The sequence below is a fragment of the Myxine glutinosa genome, chromosome 10, assembly GCF_964187855.1.
Source record: "Myxine glutinosa chromosome 10, kmMyxGlut1.1, whole genome shotgun sequence".
Classification (NCBI taxonomy): domain Eukaryota; kingdom Metazoa; phylum Chordata; class Myxini; order Myxiniformes; family Myxinidae; genus Myxine; species Myxine glutinosa.
The window spans coordinates 131,375,779-131,394,993 of NC_136270.1; the positions used below are offsets into that span (position 1 = coordinate 131,375,779).

At 33.6% G+C, this 19,215-nt stretch overlaps 1 protein-coding gene across 4 annotated transcripts in view; it reads left to right on the forward strand.

Moving 5' to 3' along the window:
• The window catches only part of LOC137433372 (collagen alpha-4(VI) chain-like), a 282,309-nt gene that overhangs the window by 151,954 nt on the left and 111,140 nt on the right, over positions 1–19,215 (forward strand). For all 4 annotated transcript variants that reach the window (XM_078786122.1, XM_078786124.1, XM_078786123.1 and 1 more), the window contains exons 21-22: positions 1,295–1,348; positions 19,060–19,122. In XM_078786122.1, the coding sequence (XP_078642248.1) occupies positions 1,295–1,348; positions 19,060–19,122 (117 nt within the window). The remainder of the gene's footprint in view (positions 1–1,294; positions 1,349–19,059; positions 19,123–19,215) is intronic.

Here is a 19,215-nt window from a genome sequence, read left to right on the forward strand (position 1 = left end):
AACAATCAATAGATTAAAAAACAGTCAAACATATGCTAAAACAGCACTGAACCAACAGTAGATTAAAAAACAGTTAAACATATGCTAACACAGCACTGAACCAACAATAGATTAAAAAACAGTTAAACATATTCCAAAACAGCACTGAACCAACAATCGATTATAAACAGTTAAACGTATGCTAAAACAGCACTGAACCAACTGATCTTCCTATAATTCACCAAATGTCCGTCTGTCTGTCCGTCCGTTCCCAGGTACCGCAAAAACGGCTGAACTGATCGCAACGATATTTTGGGTGGGTAATCCTGGGACTCCTTGGAGTAAAATAGGCTATATTGTTTTTCCAATTTTCCAATTTTTCCAAACACGATGGAATAATATTTACCGATATGAAGAGTGATATGACTTTTATTGATATTCTACAAATACTGTTTAGATTTTGATGAGAATTACGAACCTGCAGCAAATCCGGAAGTGGACAGATTACGGCAATGAGCGGGTTTGATAATATCCCAATACAACCGTCATTTAAAACAGTATTTTGTTAAAGTATCAATTGATGATTGGAATTGAGTGAATACAATTACGATTTTGAATTCGTAATTGTGTTCACCCAACCGTACGGAACTTCACATCAGGATTTAAATATTTGTTTATGTCACGAATGTTGTTAAAAGTTTATTTTTTATATTAATGTTGTTTAATTTTTGATTGGAGTTATGCTGTTTGGAATGAAAAAAGAGATATCGAGTTCAAGTGAATGACGAAATGCCGTGATGGTTTCTACTTTCTAAACTTGAAATTCGCGGATTGCCATATGCAGATTCGCCATTGACTGGGTATGGAACACACGTACCTGTTTGTTTGCAAACGGGTACGTTTTTCGTGGAAGTCCTTCACAAACTTACTGTCCATGTCTGACATGCGACTGAAGGTGCTACAGGAATGTGGAATTTATTGGTTTCATGCTTTAGGATTCGCCGTTTCTGCATTGTCTGTTCGCTTCTGGCCTCCCACCCGTGCGAAGCACGGGTACCTCACTAGTAGTTATAATTTCGAAACATAAGCTTGTATAGGTAATCTACTGATGTGGATCCATTACTGAGGTTGTGGATCTATTGATGTAGGTCGGTAAAATAATCCCTACAGTCGGGAAACTCGTCAGTTGCTTACAGGTTAAGGTACTTACTTTAGGTAGAGGAACTATGTTTTTAGGTTTACAATTTAAATAAGGTTGAATATTGGATGTGAAAGTAACATCATTTAAAGCAATCCTTATCATGTCTCCATACAGGGTGTTGCAGGGTTGCCAGGCATTTCTGGGCAACGTGGTTCTCCTGGTGGTGCGGTAAGGCCAAATTTTATTTTTCTCCTTTTAAACAGTAATCCGTCTGCTTTGAAGATTTTTGATCTGAAAGAGCTACTGAGACTTTGAAAATAGCACATTAGTAGTGTAATAATGTTGCTTCTGGGACACCTCCGTTTAACATGGGAAATCCCTATCTAATGTCATTTACCCCCTTGTCTTTTTCAAAAATCATAAACACCTCTATTTCTCCCACCCTCATCTTTATGAACCTTTTGTCTGTAGTACCTATCCTTAATGTTGTTCATTAGACCACTCAAACACTACAAATATTTGTTTTCTCTTATAGACCTATCATCCTTCTTCTACATATCATCTGGCAGATTAATCTTTGACCCACTCAAACATTGACCCATTCACTTCCATATTAATTCTTTCCCTCCCTCATTGCCCCTAAACACCTATATTTCTCTCACCCTGTTCTTTACGAACCTTCTAACCTTTTGACATGTTATCCTTATTCATTAGACCACTTAAACACCTGTGATCCTTCTGACCTCATGGACCTTTTAACCTTTTACTCTTAATATCATCTGGTGAATATAACCCACTCAAACAACGACCCTACAAATATTTGTTTATGCGTGGGAAATAATTTAATTCTCTTGCCACTCTCTTCACCATCTAATATATTAACAAAAAAGATGATTGAGTTTGGTTCTTTATTAAGATATTTTAACTGAGCTAAGATAAAATGGTAAACCTCCCTCAATGTTCTTGTTTGAGCACCTCCAGTGCCACACACTTTTTGGTAGGCTCTGCCCACCTTTTGTTAAGCTCCGTCCACTTTTTGGAAAAACCCCGCCCACTTTTTGGTAAGCCACGCCCACCTTTTACTAAGCCCCGCCCACTTTTTGTTAAGCCACGCCCACTTTTTGCTATACCCCGCCCACTTTTGCTAAGCTCCGCCCACTTTTGCTAAGTCCCACCCACTTTATAAACTCTTCAGCATTGTATCATTTCCAGGTAATACATAACATCATTTTCAGGGAATTTCCATCACATCATTTCCAGTTAAGACACGCCCAGGGAATTTCCACAGGAAATGACACACACCCAGCCCTTCTTATAAAAGGCACCGACCACACAGGCTTTTTCAAACACGCTTTCTGCTTCACTTGAGAATGGACTCCTATGCCGAAATGGAATGGGATAACTTTGCTATTCCTTGGAGTCCTACTACCTGTGTAGCGCTCAACCTTCAGATTGATGAACTGGACTCGAACCTCTTGTCGATGGAGGAAATTGTATCTGAGCTACGAAATGAAAATTCTACTTTTAACACAACTTGGGATAAAGTTATTTTTTTGTTTGAAGATCTTTTGAACAACCAAGACCCACAGAACGAGTTCTACCTTGATGACCCAGCCAAAGAGTTATACCTTGGAGATCCACAAAATCCTGAAAAAGAGTTCTACCATGATGATACTTATTGTGAGTTATCAAAACAAAACCCACTGAACGAGTTCTACCTTGATGACCCAGCCAAAGAGTTATACCTTGGAGACTCACTAAATTTGGGAAAAACAAATTATGAGGTCTGCCTAGATGGTTCTAACTGTGGAGCCTACCTTGGAGACTCACTAAATTTGGGAAAAACAAATTATGAGGTTTGCCTAGATGGTTCTAACTGTGGAGCCTACCTTGGAGACTCACTAAATTTGGGAAAAACAAATTATGAGGTTTGCCTAGATGGTTCTAACTGTGGAGCCTACCTTGGAGACTCACTAAATTTGGGAAAAACAAATTATGAGGTTTGCCTAGATGGTTCTAACTGTGGAGCCTACCTTGGAGACTCACTAAATTTGGGAAAAACAAATTATGAGGTTTGCCTAGATGGTTCTAACTGTGGAGCCTACCTTGGAGACTCACTAAATTTGGGAAAAACAAATTATGAGGTTTGCCTAGATGGTTCTAACTGTGGAGCCTACCTTGGAGACTCACTAAATTTGGGAAAAACAAATTATGAGGTCTGCCTAGATGGTTCTAACTGTGGAGCCTACCTTGGAGACTCACTAAATTTGGGAAAAACAAATTATGAGGTCTGCCTAGATGGTTCTAACTGTGGAGCCTACCTTGGAGACTCACTAAATTTGGGAAAAACTAATTATGAGGTCTGCCTAGATGGTTCTAACTGTGGAGCCTACCTTGGAGACTCACTAAATTTGGGAAAAACAAATTATGAGGTCTGCCTAGATGGTTCTAACTGTGGAGCCTACCTTGGAGACTCACTAAATTTCATAAAATTAGGAAAAGAGTTTTACCTTGGAGACTTTGAAAACTGGTTTCGTTTTGGAGACTCTGAATGGGGGTTTTGTTTTGATAACTCGGAATGTGATACCTATCTTGGAGACTCAACAGGATTGTGGTTATACCTTGGGAACTTGGAAAGTTGGTTTTATTTTGGAGACTCTACCTGTGGGGTACATCTTGGAGACTCTTTGCATTCTAAAGCAATGAACAATGTTCTTTGTTTAATGACGCTTGATTTAAGCAATATCAAGAAAGTTCGAGGAAGAAAATGCTGGAAAATTCTTTCTTCCCATTTCTACTTCTTCAAACTTGAAAGCCTTGAAAGACAGAATTGGAGGAAGAGGAAAAAAAATAAAAATGAAATACGTATTTAAAAAAAGAAAAAAAAAAAAGAAATACGTATTTTTTAAAAAGAAGAAAAAAAAAGATTATGTTAGGGTTAGGGTGGGATTTTGAATGTGAGGGTTAGGGATTAGGTTGGGTTAGGGATGGAGTTGGGTTAGGGATGGGGTTGGGTTAGGGTTGGGATTTTGAATGTGAGGGTTAGGGATTAGGTTGGGTTAGGGATGGAGTTGGGTTAGGGATGGGGTTGGGTTAGGGTTGGGATTTTGAATGTGAGGGTTAGGGTTGGGATTGGGTTAGGGATGGGGTTGGGTTAGGGTTGGGATTTTGAATGTGAGGGTTAGGGTTGGGGTTGGGTTAGGGATGGGGTTGGGTTAGGGATGGGGTTGGGTTAGGGATGGGGTTGGGTTAGGGATGGGGTTGGGTTAGGGATGGGGTTGGGTTAGGGATGGGGTTGGGTTAGGGATGGGGTTGGGTTGGGGATGGGGTTGGGTTAGGGATGGGGTTGGGTTAGGGATGGGGTTGGGTTGGGGATGGGGTTGGGTTAGGGATGGGGTTGGGTTAGGGATGGGTTGGGTTAGGGATGGGTTTGGGTTAGGGATGGGGTTGGGTTAGGGATGGGGTTGGGTTAGGGTTTGTATATTATTATGACTCACTCACACATACACACACACAAAAGTTAAGCCCCAACTAAAAAGTTGAGGGATTCTGTGTTTGGGGTTCACAGGTTTAAAAACGTATCCCCATTATACACACACAAAAGTTAAGCCCCAACTGAAAAGTTGAGGGATTCTGTGTTTGGGGTTCACAGATTTAAAAACGTATCCCCATTACATTTTATTTATTTATTTATTATTTTCAAGGGTATTATCTGCTTACTTGTGTTTTTTGTAATTCTTGTGAGTAAAATGAACCCAAGATTTCTTCTCCATTTAAATCATATAATTTGTAGGTCCAAGGGACTGTATCCATTACATCAATGATTTTAAATAATTCACGAGTCCATTTTTGTGTATAACCTTTCTCAAAATGACTTTTCCATTTGTATATTCTTACAATATCACCAACTTTAAACTTGGGCTTTCTCAAATTAATCTCCTTTTCATATTCTAATTTTGTAAATGTTTCTGATGGTTTTGATTGTGTTGATGAATGAACTGTATTATTGTAATTATCTACAATATCCTGAATTAAATACACCCATTTTTGAGAACCGAGTTGTGTGAATTTTTTATATAATTTCTCTTTTAAAGTACGATTAAAACGCTCAATAACAACTGCCTTTCCTTCATTAAAGGTGCTGTATAATTTAATACCCTTCCCCTTAAGAAATTTCATGAATATTTTGTTATAGAACTCTGTTCCCTCATCAGTCCATAACTTCTTTGGTTTCCTTTTATCCCGATCAAATATTAGCTTAAAGGCTAACATTAAAGTATCACCCCTTTTATTTTTTAAAGGGACAACCCAGGCAAATCTACTCCTCAAATCAATAACGGTTAAAGCATACCTGTATCCCCTGCCATTATTCAATTCAATTAAATCAGCGGACCATATGTGGTCAGTGTATTTAGAATAAACCTTCCTTCTTTTAAACTTTGTGATTATAGGTTTGTGTAATTCTTCAGCCAAAAGCTCCTCAGTCTTGATGGCATCATTAGAGCCTAATAGTTTTTTGAGGAATAACCAAGACCAAGTTTCAATTTAGCATTTATCAAATTTCTCACAATAAACCTATCAACTTTCTCTCTCAACGTTGGATTTTGTATCAAAGACAAATTATACAACATTTCGCTGTCGGCTTTATGTTTTTCAGTCAACGTAGTGGTTTTCCCATAAGCAATATCATGCTTCATACACACTTCGTCAACCCTATTTGTAGGTTTAGACCAAGGTTTAGGATTGTCAGCCTCATCTAATCTTTTATCCAAGTTTGTTCCTGGACCACAGAAAGAATACCCTGGAAGGTGTAATTCCCCTGGAATTCCAGTTGTTGTAAATTTACTTCCTGACAGAAACTTTTGTATGTCTCCTCCTCTTTTAGGAGAGATGAATTGGCACTTTTTAGAGCCACATACTTGACATATTCCTTTTTGATAAACTCTATTATTTTTAGCTTTAACATAAGAGATATTTTTAGATTTAGTTTTCTTTTTACATTTGAGACAATAACTCATATTTATTTATCAGAAAAATTCCGACAGAGTATCAAAACCTTTTTGGTTTTCAACATATACATTTCAATCTTTATTTTTAAAACATAAAGAATCCTGAGGAATGCCTTCACTCTCTCCTCCATTTATTTACAAATAAAAACTAACTAAAGTCAATGACACCAACATCATCAATCACATAATCTTTTCCTTCTTCTTCTTCTTCTTCTTCACCACTTTCTCGTTTAAATCTCTGAAATTGAAGACATTGACGTTCTTATTTTTGAAACCATTATCTTCATAAGAGTTGTTAATTCTTTAATTTCCTCTTCGGTGCGTTGAGATTGATTTATTTGCTTTAATACACTCAATCTTTTATGAATCTCAGTGATTTCCATCTTTTTATATTTTTCCTCCCTCTCTCTTTGCTCCCTCTCCTCCTCCTCCATTTTCTCCCTCTCCTCCTTCTCCTTTTTCTCCCTTTTCTCCCTTTCCTCCTTCTCCCTTTTCTCCCTTTCCTCCTTCTCCTTTTTCTCCCTCTCCTCCTTCTCCTCCTTTTTCTCCCTCTCCTCCTTCTCCTCCTTCTCCTTTTTCTCTCTTTCCTCCTTCTCTTCTTCAACTCCTTCCTCATCCCTTGCTACCCTTGAGTTTGAACCCCAAAGAATATTATACATATACTCATCTGGATTTTGAGATATTCTTGTATCTATAATTATTTTTCTCATAATAGGATACCAATAAGATTTGTTGACGATTTCTAAAAGAGTTTTATATTTCATAACTTTGAGAAGTTCATTTTTATTTAATATTTTAAACAAGTCTCTATTTGTGGGTTTAACAATATCAGTATAAGGCCAGTTTTTTATGACAAAATTCCCATGTATATGCTCCAAATCATAAGGTATGTAATACCGAGCACCCTTTTCTTGTAGGTATCCTTGAATACAAAAATTATAATTCTCTTGTAGTCTTCTTCCTGCCATTTATGTATCAGAAATATATGTGAGATTAATATTATGACAGGTAATACCACCCCATCTTCCCACTACCAAATCGGTTTGTATTCCTCGGCTTTCTATCCTTATCTCATTACCTTCCTTCTTTGTCATGCGAACCATCGCTATACTATCATATATTTTTATTTTCTTAAAATCACGTATTTGTTGTTTACTAATTGTACTTCCACATAAATCCTTATCTTCACCAAGTGGATAATATTCTTCTTTACGAGACTGATTTAAATCATGTAGGTCTTCTATGTTTATTGAAAAAGACCAATTATACCCTAAATCAGGCATATCATACCCCCATTTATTAATTCGCATATTAACTAAATGTCCTTCTTTATAAAATTTAATTGTAAGCAGGTAGTTAAATTCAATGAGGAAAGGTGTATGGTCAGTATAACCAGGTGTTGTGGTTGTAAATTTTACTTGTTTCACAAAACGTGCTGTTTTCTTTAAAGATATATATTGTGATAAATCACTGAATCTAATCAAGTCATTCGCATCTGTAGGGTTTGGATAATTGATTAATTTATAAGTATTCTTCATATTAATATTTTTACTTACACTATATTTTTGTCGTTCAGCCTGTGCCTTTGTATAATAATTTGATAAATCAATATCCTGAGAGGATTTTCCAAAGATAGAACCATCTTTTCCAACATAGGTCATTTATATTAGATAAAAAATGATATCATAAAAATTTTCATTATTGTTGAGTTGAAATAATACATATAAACATAATTGGCCACAACATTTAGAATTAATTTCTTGAACTTGGAATGTTTGATAAACACCATTCTGTAAGAATTGTATTACTTCAACAGGTGGTGGCATACCATAACTATCAAAATAATATTTATCCTGACTATTATGAATACAAACCCAATGAGAACCATTCTGTGTGTCTAAATTCATAATAATATTCTTTGTATTCTTATTTATATGTGTTAATTCATCTCTCATACAAATAACCACATTATCAATTTTTAGTGTTTTACAATACTTAGCTAGTTCTATATTTGACGTTGTATTCTTTCCAAATTGTTTAAACCATTTATCCATTTATTTATGAGAAAGATACAATCCATTACCCCGTTTAGTTAGTTTAACACCCGCTTGAGCGATAGAGGAAAGCATATCTCCAACCAACAATCTAGCTTTATCAGGTAGACTTTCAAGTTTTTGAGCAAAATCTACAATTACACCACTTCCACTAATTTGTTTCTCCAACTCCTTGTTATGTCTTTCCAATTCTTTTTGAGCTTTTAGTTGTGCCTTCCTTTCGTTAGCAGTTTTTACCGCTGCTGAAATACCACCAGTCAATGCTCCCGCCGCACTTAAACCAGCAAATAAAGGAATTAGAAACGGGAGAAATCCTCCTCTTGACTCGTCTATTGAATATTTCTTTAACATAGGTTTCGTCATTTTAATTTTAAGTGATCCAACATCATTTAGTGTTTTTACTTGTGTGTGTGTGAGTAAAACATCAATTCTTACAGCTCCTTTTCTTTGAATTGTATTAACATTAATAATACAAGGCTTTTGATTTTGAATACAAGATGTTAATTTATTAAGATTGATTTGATTAACATATACCCCAACCATTTATTTATGAGAAAAAACCTATGTGATATTAATCATAACACCATTATCTGTATTAATCTGTAATTCTGTTTCCTCCAAAAGCAAACAATATGCATTAACCTCTTCACTCTCCCCTCTTTCAATGTATAGAGAAGTATCCACTCGATTAGACTTTATAGTTTCCTTTTGAGAACTCAGGTCAATTGCGTAGATTGTATAAAGTTTTTGAAACGCAACCATATCCAAAATAGGATCATTATTACCATTACTTTCACACACCTTTTGGTAGGACTTGTAGGCTTCCGCATAATCATTTTTTTCCCAATCAATTTCCAATCTATCTCGCGGATAAAATGTGCCATCAAGAGAAACCCGAAGTTGTTTCACCTTTGCATTATCACTCAGGGCATTATTCTTATTAGTACCGTCCTCTCCATCTGGTTTTTTAAAAATGAGCCAGAGGTATCGTGGCTTTCCTTGAAGAACACCTAAATTCCAAGTGTAGGTAGTGTGTTCCAGTTTAACGTGTTGACATCTTCTTTTAAGGTATGATACATTTAGCGGTTTCTTTGAGTTAAGTCTTCTATTTAACATCTCTTCCGTTTTAAGATTAGGAGTATATTCACTGATATACCAACACAAATCATTAATAACAAATTTATTATTTTCTCCAAAAGCATTTTCATCCCCAAAAAGCAATCTATTTACATTATCATTCCTTTGTAGTTGAAATCTAATTTTAAGCCCATACAAAACTTTATCATAATCACAAAATCCAAATATACCTTTCAGAGGTACTGCTACGGTAAAACTATTCTCAGCTTTTGCGTCATCATTATACATTGACTTCCTTTGACTATAACCAGGGTCTGCGTTTGTACCCGTTGACATATCAGGAATAAAACCCTCAACAGCTCCCTTACCCATTCTATCACTAAACGAATATAGTGTAAATTTCATCATTTCAGATGTAGCAGAGACATAATCAACCGCTTCAACCTCTTGTGTTCCAATATACAGGCGGACACTGTCAAACATTTTCCAGAAGAAATCATTTACGAGTGTAGCATTAGTATTATTCGCAGCCTTAGTGAATTTAAATTTACACAGCAAGAAACTATCAGCTATATTCAAGTAAGTTTGTTGATTATTTATTTCAAAACTTTTTGTTCCGTTTGAATTCCAGTCTGTTCCTGTTATAGCATTTACCTTAAAATAGTCTTCCTTTTTAGTGGAGTTTGAAATGATAATCGTATCATCCAAATCATAGATACTATCAATCGCTTCCATACTTGTATTTATATAGCATTAAAATTGTTGAAACCCTGACCCAAGTATTTTAATGATTTTTTGTCGTTCTTGTGAAGATAGTTGAGTTTTACCTTTTTTTATTTCTTTGATTGCTTGTAATTTATGAGACTCCTTTTGAGCATCTTTTATACTCTTTATAGCACCCGCAACGGAGCCCACGGCAGAAGCAGTTGAACCAATTAGGTCTTTATGTTTAAGGATGGTTGAACCAATACCCATTAGAGTATCAATTATCCCATCTCCTTTATTTCGAAATTGATGACCTACACCTCGTTGTCTCTTAGGTTTATAGTATCCTCTACCCACATACCTTGTATAGTCTGGTGAAAGGAACATGCCCTCCCCTGTAATTATTTTATATTTTCCCAACTCGTGTTTTCTCACAATAACCATTATTTATTTATTGAAAAACTTCACGTAGGTGAATTCTGATGGATATAATTTCATCATTAAAGGATATCATACGATTATCTTGGTCGGTTATCCTAAAATTTACTCTGTATATGGTTTTTCCTGACACAGGTAAATAGACAAGATTTTTTGGTTCCATATTAAATTTATAACCAATCGGGGTTGAGTATGCACTGAATGAAAATATTGTATTTGTTCTTATTCCATCGTTATAAGCACCATCAATCAAATCACAATGAATTAATACTGAATTTATACCGGAGGATATTTGGATAACATTATCACTGTAAAACGTCCCGTTATTTTCAATCTTTTTTGAAGAGAAACCCAATAGCTCTCTAAACGAATTTTCAATCGTGAAATCAACTTTATAATTATTTTTAAGTTTAATAGTTGATTTTGAAGTGTGTTTTTGAATATCTATTACAATATTTTTTGGTTCATCACCTTTTTCTTTCATAAGGCGAGAGACTTCTGAAGATATTTGAGAAATCTCGTAAGCTCCAGGTGAAACGGTTATAGTTTTATATCCACTTCCTGGATTATAACTAAACTTGTTGTTTTTCTCTGTGATATTAAAAAGGGTATTGTAAGTTTCCATTGACAACAAAGATGCCTCATATGAGGTAAGGGGGTCAAGTTGTAGTGGGTAAGGGAATGAAGCTGTGTAATCGCTCGTTGTGAAATTAAAACTAAGAATTGTGCTTCTCATCTTATTTAATATCTAATAAAATATCTTTGTATTGACATTTATTAATTATTTTCATGTTCATCAACTGATCTAAAATGGCTGAGGATTCATTAAAACAATTGTTGTTTCCAGCCTTCTTACTACCTAACAACAATAATAGCCTATTAACTAATTGTGATGGGTCATTTGGAAGAAAACTAACACCTGAACCAAGTTTACTTAAAGCATCAATAATATGTTTCTCCTTCTCATTCTTCTTACTTTTACCAGCAACAGAAACTCCATAATCAAGTGCATTTAACAACTCAATATATACCCTATCTTCCTCTCTTTCCATATCAAGTGGTTCCTCAAAATATTTTGAACCGCTGAATCCGGGGTTTGTTAGAAGAAACATTAATCTTGGAGTTAATTTAACATTTGGTTGAGTAGAACTCAAGAACATCAATTCATCATTAAATATCAATACCTTTTCTTCCACAAGATGAAACACTGCTGGTTCTTCTGTTGGAATGAGACCTGCTCTGGTTTTTGAACCCGCCGAATATTCATTGTTTTGAAGAGCTTCCACAACATAATTAGGGGGTTGATTTACCTGCTCAAGTTTCCGAAATAATCCCTCGTCATCATATTCTAATTCACCAAGTTCTTGTTTTGTTATCTGACTAAAATCTTTGAGCATTTGAAGTTTTTTCGGAGTAAATTCTACCGTGGGAACTGTAGGTGAGTGTTGAGTTTTCAAAAGTGGTTTAAAGAATTTCTCTTGTTTTCTTTCAAAGGCTTCTTCACCAGTTAGTTTCTGTCTCCGTTTCTTCTTTATCTCTTCCTGTTGTTTAACAACTTTTGAAACTAATTGTTGATGTTCCTTAAACTTTCTTTCTCTTTCTTCGGTATTCATTTTCTGTATTTATTTATTGAAAAATATCATTTAGTATCTCATCTTGTTTCACAACAATATATTTATATTTTCCAATCGTGTGTTTCATATAATTTTCAAATTCTTTTTTACTACATAACGTAGAGCAATTATCTCTCCAAAAATTATTTACATCTATTGAATTTAACTTAAATAAAATAAAAGTATTGGCATTGTTTCTTATTGAGCGTCGAGGGAGTTGAAAATATGATTGACTAAGATATATACAATTACAAGAAGAATGTCTCCCTCTTGTATAGTAGCTATCCATTACTGTTTGGTTTCTCTCATTAACACAATCATCAAAGATGACGAGGTTCTTTTTTGATTTATCTAAATCTTGAGGTGAAGGTATATCATCCGTATTATCACTGAGAATACAAGTTATGGGTTTCGATTTTGATTTCTGTGTATCACAAAATAATTGTATTATATCTTCAATATTATAATCATTCAGTTTGTTTTGAAGTTTAAATAAACCGATAATGTCTTCCTTTTTAAGACCTGCATTAAAACCCTGTGAGAGTAGTTGATACTCGGGTTGAAAACTTGACTTTGTAAAAATTATTAAATTATCATAATCTAAAAAATTAGGACCAAGGAGCATCTTTAAAAGTAAACAGGTTTTCCCACATCCGCTTGAACCAACTATTAGACATCTCAATGAATTTGGAATGTTTTTATGGTTATTAAACTTTATCTTATTTTCCCAAACGGGTAAAAAATCATTCATTTATATATTTGGAAAACAAGTCATCTAACTTTTTTTGAGCTATTTTAGAAACTCTATATTTTATCCTGAGTTCGGGTTTAATTTCAAAATAATTCATTATTTTATTTATATAGTATCTTGTATTAACATTTCCATTAAAATTATTTTGAATAATAAATATCATTAAACCCTTATACATTTCCTCAATACAAAGAGTCTCTTTCCTTGTAAGAAATGGTGTATTATCACCATAATGCTTAACATTCATCTCTCTTATTAATCTTGTAAAGTAATTCATTTTTGGTTCTAATTTAAAAGAGTTATATGTTTTTTTATATTTCTTATTATCATTAATTAGAATATAATCACAGAATAAACATTGTTTATATGAACCCTCATTATTAAGCCCTATTCTATCACAAGCTGGACAATTCTCTAATTTATCATATGGAGAGTCTGGAAATTCTAAATATCCTTCAGAACTTATCATATTTATATAGTAAATTTTTACTTAAACTAAACGCAAGTTTATTCATTAATAAATACAATGTTTCAAAGCACAAAAGACAAATTTCAATCAATCTCTACTTCGGTGGAAGATATAGAAAAATATGTCAAAGATGTTAAATTGAACAAAGATAAATATGGAAATTTTTGGGTAAAACCAGTTATGGAAAATAACATGAGCCCCTCTATTTCATTTAAAGGAAGAGCTCTAACTATACCTGGAAAGACATCCATTAAAGTAAATCTAACAAAAGTTTCTCCTCTACTCCTGGCAATTTATTCAAAGCTTGAAAAAGTGATTGACCACGATACTTTGAAAAAGAATGATAAGACCATTAATAATTCTAGAGGAGACATTTGTATTTTCTTTAATAATCCAAAGGGTGTAGATCTAAGTAAAATGAATGATGTTAATATTTCTGGTGAAATGTCATTTCGTTCTATGATAGTTAGAGATTATTTAAAGATAACTTTTGATATTAAAAATGTAGAGATTGAATCCGTTAATGAAAGAAAGTATATTGGTATAGATGGAAAGGTTTTTTCTGCTAATTAAATATGAGTCATTACAGCAGTGAAGATTTTACTATTTCATTGAACTCGGACGATAGTGATGATAGTATTTCATTGAACTCGGACGATGGTGATGATAGTATTTCATTGAACACAGATGATAGTTATGATACTAATAGTTTGTGCTCAAATGATAGTTATGAGAGTAGCTTTATTGATGACTCTGAGTATGATTCTGAGTATTCATGTGATAGTTATGACTTAGATGATTCTGAGTGAAAAAGTGTTTTAGTTTAAGCACAGCGATATATATAAAACGGAGCTGTAAAGCTCAAAAGTGTTTTATTTTAAGCACAGTGATATATATAAAACACCACGTTTTCTCACGCTATAAATATGGTTTATTGTGATACTTGCGAGAAGGAAGTAAAATATTATAAACAACATATTCTCACCGCAAAACATACATACAACATTTTAAACAAACTTTCCCCTCTTCCACCTGAAACAAAACACTGTTCTACATGTAATAAAAATATCCTCAAGAAAGGCTTCAAAATACATCTTAAAACAAATCTACATTTATCAAATTTTATCACAACTAAAAACTCTGATGGAGCATTCAAAGGACATATTAAAATAAGAGTCTTTAACTTCAAACCTCCTGAACCAGAGTCTATAGTTGATGCTGTAGAAATAGTTAAACCTGCTGTTCAAACGTTGATTGAAAAAACACTAAAGGAAATGAAACCACTTAAATTTTATATGGGAGTAAAATTAGAAATGACAAAGGATGAAGGAGTTATAGATGCACCATACATGAGAACTGAGCCACACTTTATATCTTCATATCAAGATTTTAAAACATCAGGAGTCTATGATGAACTTATTAAACAAGAGCAAGATGTGGATAATTCAATCGTAGGAAGTGGATTCAATATAGGAAAAATTATTTACATAGACATTCATATTCTTAAATCAGATCCTCTAAAAGCTTCTTCTTACATTGATTTACCCAGTGTTATCAAAAATAGAAAAGCAGTTATCAATATCAAAAATAAAGACAATAAATGTTTTCTCTGGTCTATTTTAGCACACTTACATCCTCCACATTTTCATGATGAAAGAGTATCTCATTATAAAAAATATGAGAATACATTAAATACGAAAGATCTAAAGTTTCCGATGACTTTAAATGATATTCCTAAATTTGAAAAGATGAATAATTTATCAGTTAATGTTTATGGTCTAACAGAAACAAACAACATTCAGGTTTTAAAGCTTTCTGACAATTGTAAACAAACTCATATTAATCTTCTATATTTTAATTCAGACGAAAATTCACATTATACATACATCAAAGATATTGCTAAATTAATAAAACCACAAGTCTGTAAGAGAACAAATAAAATATATATTTGTTTGCGTTGTCTTAACTTCTTCAATTCACAAGAAAGATTAGATAAACATTCAAATTATTGTGGCGAACATAAATCAACGGTAATCAATATGCCTAAAGAAGGCTCAAATATCACATTCAAAGATGAAAATAAAAAGATCAAACATCCATTTGTTATATATGCTGATTTTGAAAGTATTTTAGAAAAAATTGATACTGCTTCTCAAGATCCAAAAGAATCATACACAAATAAATATCAAAAACATACTCCTTGTGGTTTTTGTTATTATATCAAATCATCCGTTGGTGATAAATATAACAAGTTAGAGATGTATAGAGGCTCAAATACCCCAGAGGAGTTTGTGAAACGACTAGAAAAAGACTGTGTTCGATTAACCAAGATAATGAGAGAAACCAATAAACCAATGTCCTTAACAAGTAAAGAAAAAAGGGAATTTATAAAAAACAATGTCTGTCATATTTGTGAGGAGAAAATTGGTAAAGGTCTAAAGGTTAGAGACCATTGTCATCTCACTGGTAAATATAGAGGTCTGGCTCATCAAAGTTGTAATATTAATTATCAACTCCCCTCTTTCATTCCTGTCTTTCTTCATAACAACGCTCATTATGATACACATCTATTTATCAAGGAACTCTCAAAGACTTCTGGAAGTATCTCAGCAATTCCAAACACGGATCAGAAATACATTTCATTCACAAAAACAATTCACACATCTCCTATTACTCATATCAGATTTCTTGATACATTTAAATTCATGGCAAGTCCATTGGTTAACTTGGTTCAAAATCTAAAAGAGTTTCCATGTCTTTCAGAGTATTTTTTAGATAAAGATTTTCTAACACAAAAGGGAATTTACCCCTATGACTATATGGACTCATTTGAGAGATTCAATGAAACACAACTTCCTTCAAAAGAAAATTTCTATAACAAATTAAACAACAGTAATATATCTGATAAAGATTATGTACACGCACAAAATGTTTGGGAAAAATATAACATCAGGAATCTTGGCGAGTATCACGATTTGTATCTCAAAACTGATGTGCTTTTATTGGCCGATGTATTTGAAGCCTTTAGATCTGTTTGTCGCACTGGATATGGATTGGATCCTGCTCACTACTACACAGCACCTGGATTGGCCTGGAGTGCGATGTTGAAAATGACAAAACAAGATTTGGATTTGATAACCGATGTTGATATGCTTTTGATGATTGAAAAGGCAAAAAGAGGTGGAATTTCACAAGTCTGCTCGAGTAGATACGCAAAAGCAAATAACAAATATCTTCCAAATTATGATCCAACGAAAGAGAGTTCTTACTTGATGTACTATGACGCAAACAACCTGTATGGCTGGGCAATGTCTCAGGCTCTTCCTTATGGAAAACTTAGATGGGTAAAGGAAAAAGACTACAAAAACGTTTTACAAGATGTATGTATCTCTACACAAAAAGAATTGGATGAAGAAAAAGTTGGTTATTATTTTGAAATTGATTTAAAATATCCAGAGGAACTCCATAACCTACACAAAGATCTCCCATTTGCTTGTGAGAAAGAAAGTCCAAAGAAAGAATGGTTGAGTGATTATCAACGATCGTTTGATATAGGTGAATCAACAGAAAAATTACTTACTACATTATATAACAAGAAAAATTATGTTCTACACCAAAGAAATTTGCGACAATATTTATCAAAAGGTCTAAGAGTAGAGAAGATCCATAGGGTTCTAAAGTTCAATCAAAGTCATTGGTTAAAGGGGTACATTGATTTTAATACACAAAGAAGAACAGAGTCAAAAACAGATTTTGAGAAAGACTTTTATAAATTGATGAATAATGCGGTCTTTGGTAAGACTATGGAGAATGTGAGGAAAAGACAAAATATCAGATTATCAACATCTTGGGAACAAGCATCAAAATTAATTAATAGACCGAGTTTTACTCGAGCTGAGGTCTTTACTGAGAACTTTTGTGCGATCCATTTGATTAAAGAGAGTATTGAAATGAACAAACCTATTTATATTGGGACAACAATTCTTGATTTATCAAAGTCATTAATGTATGATTACTTTTATAATAACTTGAGGAAGAAATATCAAAATGATGTTAATCTACTTTATATGGATACAGATAGTTTTATTTTGAAAATTAATACCAACGATGTTTATTCAGACATGAAAAGAGACATTAATATCTATGACACGAGTAATTACAGTCCAGAGAGTGAGTTGTTCTCTTCTAAAAATAAAAAGGTGATTGGAAAGTTCAAGGATGAATTAGGAGGAAATGTCATGAGTGAATTTGTGGGATTGAGGTCTAAGGCTTATGCTTATAAATACATTGTGAATAACGTTGAAAAAACTGATAAGAAATTAAAAGGTGTAAAGAAAAATGTCATTAAAGAAACAATAAACTTTAAGGATTATTATAACTGTTTAACAACAAAGAAAGAAGAGTTTAGAAAGATTAATGGAATAAGAAGTTATAAACATCAATTATATTCAGAAGAGGTGAATAAGAAAGCATTGGGGGCTTTTGATGATAAGAGGTTTATTTTAGAAAATGGAATTGATAGTCTCCCTTATGGTTATATAAGTATATAAGTGATAAGATATATATAAGTGATAAGATATATATAAGTGATAAGATATATATAAGTGATAAGATATACATAAGTGATAAGATATATATAAGTGATAAGTTAAAAAGGGGGGGTTGGGGATTTTAACGGGCTACCGCCGCCTTTTTTACTATTATATAAATGATAGAACCAAGTATCAACCAGACTAAAGAGTGGAGGTGTAATCAACCTTGGTATATAAATGGAAAACATAATGAATGTGAAAAATATCAAATAGGTATAATTGAAAAGGCAACTGGTAAAAAAATTCACAAAACAAATAAGAGAATTAATTTAAATACCGGTGAATTGGGTAAAAAAGATGGAAATATTTTTGAGTGGACGGAAAACTTTGATGGTTGTCAGGAAAATATATACTTTAATTTAAAAATGGTATGTGGCACTGGAGGTGCTCAAACAAGAACATTGAGGGAGGTTTACCATTTTATCTTAGCTCAGTTAAAATATCTTAATAAAGAACCAAACTCAATCATCTTTTTTGTTAATATATTAGATGGTGAAGAGAGTGGCAAGAGAATTAAATTATTTCCCACGCATAAACAAATATTTGTAGGGTCGTTGTTTGAGTGGGTTATATTCACCAGATGATATTAAGAGTAAAAGGTTAAAAGGTCCATGAGGTCAGAAGGATCACAGGTGTTTAAGTGGTCTAATGAATAAGGATAACATGTCAAAAGGTTAGAAGGTTCGTAAAGAACAGGGTGAGAGAAATATAGGTGTTTAGGGGCAATGAGGGAGGGAAAGAATTAATATGGAAGTGAATGGGTCAATGTTTGAGTGGGTCAAAGATTAATCTGCCAGATGATATGTAGAAGAAGGATGATAGGTCTATAAGAGAAAACAAATATTTGTAGTGTTTGAGTGGTCTAATGAACAACATTAAGGATAGGTACTACAGACAAAAGGTTCATAAAGATGAGGGTGGGAGAAATAGAGGTGTTTATGATTTTTGAAAAAGACAAGGGGGTAAATGACATTAGATAGGGATTTCCCATGTTAAACGGAGGTGTCCCAGAAGCAACATTATTACACTACTCACATTTCCTTATGCACATTCTCCATGGCGATCACCGTCGTAAACAAACAAGTTGATGAAAGCATTTTAATACTCGACAATGTTGACTGATGAAAAAGAAAGCAAATGTGCGAATGTAAACCAAGCACGTGTGTTGCGATTGTTGTTGATTTTTGCATCTACACATTATTAATGGTGATTTTGTCACAAATGTGTGCAGGGTGTACGAGGTTCACACGGTTTCAATGGAGAACGGGGCAGAGATGGCATTCGTGGTGACCCGGTGAGCTCACCTTGTCTACCTCCACTACCTACAGTCACGTGAAAAAGTCAATACACCACATGTAAAGTTTTGACTTTTTCAACATATTTCAAC